General features: G+C 45.4%; 1 protein-coding gene across 1 annotated transcript in view; it reads left to right on the top strand.

Moving 5' to 3' along the window:
• The first annotated feature begins 415 nt into the window (after positions 1-415).
• Positions 416-4442, top strand: part of COL9A2 (collagen, type IX, alpha 2) — a 69849-nt gene continuing 65822 nt past the window's right edge. Inside the window, exons 1-2 of the mRNA XM_015424096.1 lie at positions 416-429; positions 1906-1980. Of these exons, the coding sequence (XP_015279582.1) occupies positions 416-429; positions 1906-1980 (89 nt within the window). The remainder of the gene's footprint in view (positions 430-1905; positions 1981-4442) is intronic.

Here is a 4442-nt window from a genome sequence, read left to right as displayed (position 1 = left end):
TTCTACTGACTGCCATCTAAAGTGGGTGAGGATGTTTGCCTGGTGTTGAAACTTTTTTAAAAAAGATTTATTTTTGGAAAAAGAAATCTTTCTTGGTAATGAGCAATAAAGAAGATGGAAGATTGGGGTGAGGAAGCCTTCCTTTTACTCCAGACTGGAACAACACCCCCTGAAAGATTGTAACATGTATGAGGTGCACTTACAGCAACTCTCTTGGATAGAAGGATGCTAGTCTAGAAAAAGCACTCCAGACTTTAAAAACAGAAAAACTTTGAGCTGCTGTTTTCTGAGGTACAAAGGTGGCTATTCATTCCTGGGATGGCTGCAGGACGCCCTCTCTCCACAGTGACTGGAAAGCTGGTATTTTACAAGTTTAATCCTATGCTTTTTATAAATTTTTACTCCCCAAACCAAAATGCCATTGCAATGGTAAACACAAATGGAAACAGAGCCTGTACTGTTGGATAGTATGGGACCCCTGTAGTTTCAAGACCTGCTGGAATTTATCTCTATTTTAAGGATGGCTGTCTGTTCATACATTGTGTGATAGAGAAGGGATTTATATAATTTCAGAACCTTAGTAATTAAACAATGTAATGTGACTTTAGGCAAATGGCTTCATTTTATTGCAAAGAGTCGCTGACTTTGTTTAGGTTTACAGTATCCCATGGTCTGTAAAGTCTACTGCTTTTGGGCATAATCCAAATCTGAGCACTTTGAAACCTGCATCGAGTTCAGTTGGAGTGGTTCGGTGCACAGAGTTCCTCCAGGCTTTTCTTCTTATACTGCAGTAACTTTGGATGAGGTTGCTGAAAATTAATGGGTTGTAAATGCTGAACTCTGGCTATGCCCTAGGCATTTTATATACTGCTGAGAATTCAAAGTGCTTCTGACACTTTATTTCAGTAATTTTTACAACAACCCTGTAAGGTTGGCCAGTATTATTCCTACATTGTAGGCACAGGAGCTGAGGCGGAAAGGCCATCAAGTACGTTTGTAGCAGAGGTGAGATTTGGTCTCTTACCCATTATGCTAAGCAGTTAATTCCTACAACAAGTCTTGGAGGTGGGCCACAAGTGCTCCCTTGCTGAAGATGGAGGTTGAGAGAGGGATTTCTATGTCACCTGAAATAACTATCAATGAACTTCTGTTTTCGAAGTAGCTTCTAGTATAGCAGAGAGGTTGTTAACTTGGGCTGGTTTGGCGTGGTCTATATATAAAAACCTTGTATTCGGTTATGGGGGGGAGAGAAAACAAATCTTCAATAATGGACTTTTGTTAAGAATCTCAAAGGAATGTAGGTGCTTATTTAAACTGCATTTGTTTAAAGGGCTGAGACTTTATTTATTTCATGTTTATCTGGTCATTCTTCCAGGGAGCTCAGGGCAGAAGATAGTCTTCTGTGCCCCTCCATTCTGTCCTCACAAAAACCCTGTGAGGTAGGTTAGGGTGAGAAAAACCGACTGGCCCAATTCATCCAGCAAGTGGTATTTGAACTTGAGCGAGGCTCATTGCATTTTATTCTTGCAAGAATTCCGAGAGAAAGAGAGGACAGGCAGAGACATAATTACTGTTCCAACCTCACCCTGGGAGAATCTGAAGCCAAGTCTCCCTGGTCTAAGGCCCACAGTCTCAGTTACACGATTCTGACTTTCAGTTGCAGTGATAGCAAAAGATATGGCTTTCTCTGTACCTTATCACTCCGTGCCACTCCTGCCAGCAGCTCTCTGGGAACAGAGCTGGAAACGACGGCACCAAGGGTTTCAGATGGGGGCTAGCCCTGGGCCCGGTGTGTGATGCTGTGACTCTCAGCAAAACTCAGTTAGGTCCCCCCGACTCTTGGCTTGCTGCATTTCCCTTCCTCCGCCAAGTGACTGTGCTCCTCTTTTTTGTTTGTTTCTCTAGCAAGGTCCACCAGGAGAACCTGGACCAAGGGGCCCCCCAGGTCCTCCCGGAGTACCAGGAGCTGATGGCATTGATGTAAGTACACTGCTCCATTCTGGAACCTGAGAGGAAGGGAAGGAGCGTTTTTGGGTACAAAGGAGGGCATTGTATACTGGTGGAGAGGTGCAGTGCCCATTTTAGGGGCCTAGAGGGGGCTGGTGAGTTTAAGGTCTGCATTTCCAAATCGGGCAGCCTTATTGCAAAATTCTCTAATATAGGTACAGAATCTTGAGGGTTTCTATGGAGTCCCCCTGCAAAATACAGACTTTTCTTATTAAATCAGTGTATTTGCAGCAAGCACTGAGTTTCTAGTGGCCCTCAGGAGAAGAGATGCTCGTATGTGGACTTTAAGCGTTAACAGGCTTGGTGGAGGGGGCATGGAAGGTGGGCAGAGAAGAAAAGGGTGTGTGTGGTTGATGAGGAGAATTAGCTATATGATGTCATGCTCCCGTGGGTTTGGAGGGGGGGGTGTAACCCAATTCATTTTTGCTTACCCGGTGTTGGCATGCCCTTGCTAAATTTGATTTTAACTGGGATGTCATAGGACAGCAGTACAGACTCAAAGTGGGATCTTGGCAGTGCAAATGGGGGACGTGATATTATTTGAATTTATTTTTCCCCTCAAAGACCAAGGCTGAATTCACCATGTGCCACTTTAAGCCCCTTTCCTGCTGTGTTAGATGTGCACAAATAAATATATATTATATATAAAAAATTGTACCTTTGTTTTTGATGGCCATGCAAGGAAGGTTGAGTTAGACTCACATTTTAACTTTCCTGTACTTTACAATGCATGCATGATTTTGGTCCACACTTCTAGTTCATAAGGCTACAGAAAAGACCTTGAAAAAATCTCGATGGGGGAAAGCCTCTGAAGACAGGGCTCTCAGAGGACTGCCAGTGGCAACTCTGGAGGTACGGTGGACACACCTTTGGCACCTTACCATGACTACCATTTGGGGGCTCTTTCCTTCCCCTCCAGTTCCCCAGTACTTTCTTGGCAGGTAGCCACAGGTAAGCGCTCTCTGATTTCCAAAACCAAGGGTAAGCTCAATTGAAGGGCAATTGCAAATGAAAGGCTGGGAAGTTTGAAATGTGGACTGCTTGCCGTGGCCAAGCTGTGTAATGAAGGAGGAGGAATTTGGTTGTTCCATGAGATCTCACTGAGCTAATTCTGTCCTGGTTTTCTGTGCTACTCTGTGCAATTTCCCCCTCTTGTGTTGGACATGAGCAATGAAAACAACTGAGGAAAGGCATGCAGCATAAAAGCTCCTATCTATATCAAAGATTTGTTTTGGTTTTACTGCAGTTTAACGTTTGGCTTTCTGGAAAGAATCCTGGGAACCGTAGTTGACAAGGGTTCTGAGATCCCTAGCCCTCTTGAGGAACTACAGTTCCCAGCATTCCCTGGAAGCAGAATTATTGTAAACCTCTTTTATGTCTGAAGGGGTGTTACAACCTTACAGCTCGATTCAGTGCATGTTGTATGTTTACATTGTATTCAGTGCAGGTTTCTCACAGGTAAGGGTGCCCTGGATTTCAGCCTATGAACATAAGAAGAGCCCTGCTGGATCAGACCAATGGCCCATCTAGTCCAGCATCCTGTCTTACACAGTGGCCAGCCAGTTCCTCTGGAGGCTGAACAAGAGGGCAGAGAGGCCGAAGCCTTCCCCGATGTTGCCTCCTGGCTCTGGGATTCAGAGGCTTAGTGCCTCTGAATTCGGAGGTTCCCTCCAGTCACCATGGCTAGTAGCTGTTGATAGACATGGCAGAGTCTGTACAGGCATCAGAATAAGGTGGGAGATACCAGTTTTAACAGTTTCCCATATAAAAAGCTCCTTGCAGTTAGCACATTAGTACATTAAAGAGACAGTGGCTAACTAAGATTCTTACTGGTTGTTTTGGTTTTCTACTTCCAGGGAACTTTTGACATTGGAATTCATTAAAATATGGTATACTCCATGTGTACTCTGAAACGATGAGATCCTTTTTGCTTTTACTGCCTCATTCTGCTGTGAGCCTGGAGAGCTCACAGAATTGCAACTGGTCTCCAGACAACAAAGAGGAGGAAATGGCAGCTTTAGAATATGGGCTGTATGGCAGGACCTCTCCCCTCCCTGAACCCCACCCTCCCGAGGCTCCACCCCAATTTTCCAGGAATTTCCCAACCTGGAATTAGTAACTCTATGCACCATGGTGGCTAACAAGGGACAATTTTAAAAGCAGTCTTAAAGGAAGGCTGTCCTCGAAGGTCCGTACCCTTAAGAGCAGGGGTGTCGAACTCATTTGTTATGAGGGCCAGATCTGACATAAATGTAGGGTTGCCAACCCCCCCCCCCGGGTTTGCCAGGGGTTCCCCGTTTTGGGGGGCCAGATGGCCGGCGGGGGAAGCCCCACCCCCAACACCCACAGCCACCCATCTCTCTCCCTTTAAGTGTGTGGAACCCGTGTTTCCTCCCAAGCCTGATCTCCGCAAGCTTGCAGGGAAATGCCAGCTT

The sequence above is a fragment of the Gekko japonicus genome, unplaced genomic scaffold, assembly GCF_001447785.1.
Source record: "Gekko japonicus isolate JY-2015 unplaced genomic scaffold, Gekko_japonicus_V1.1 scaffold877, whole genome shotgun sequence".
Taxonomy (NCBI): Eukaryota; Metazoa; Chordata; class Lepidosauria; order Squamata; family Gekkonidae; genus Gekko; species Gekko japonicus.
This window is presented reverse-complemented; position numbering and strand designations above follow the sequence as displayed.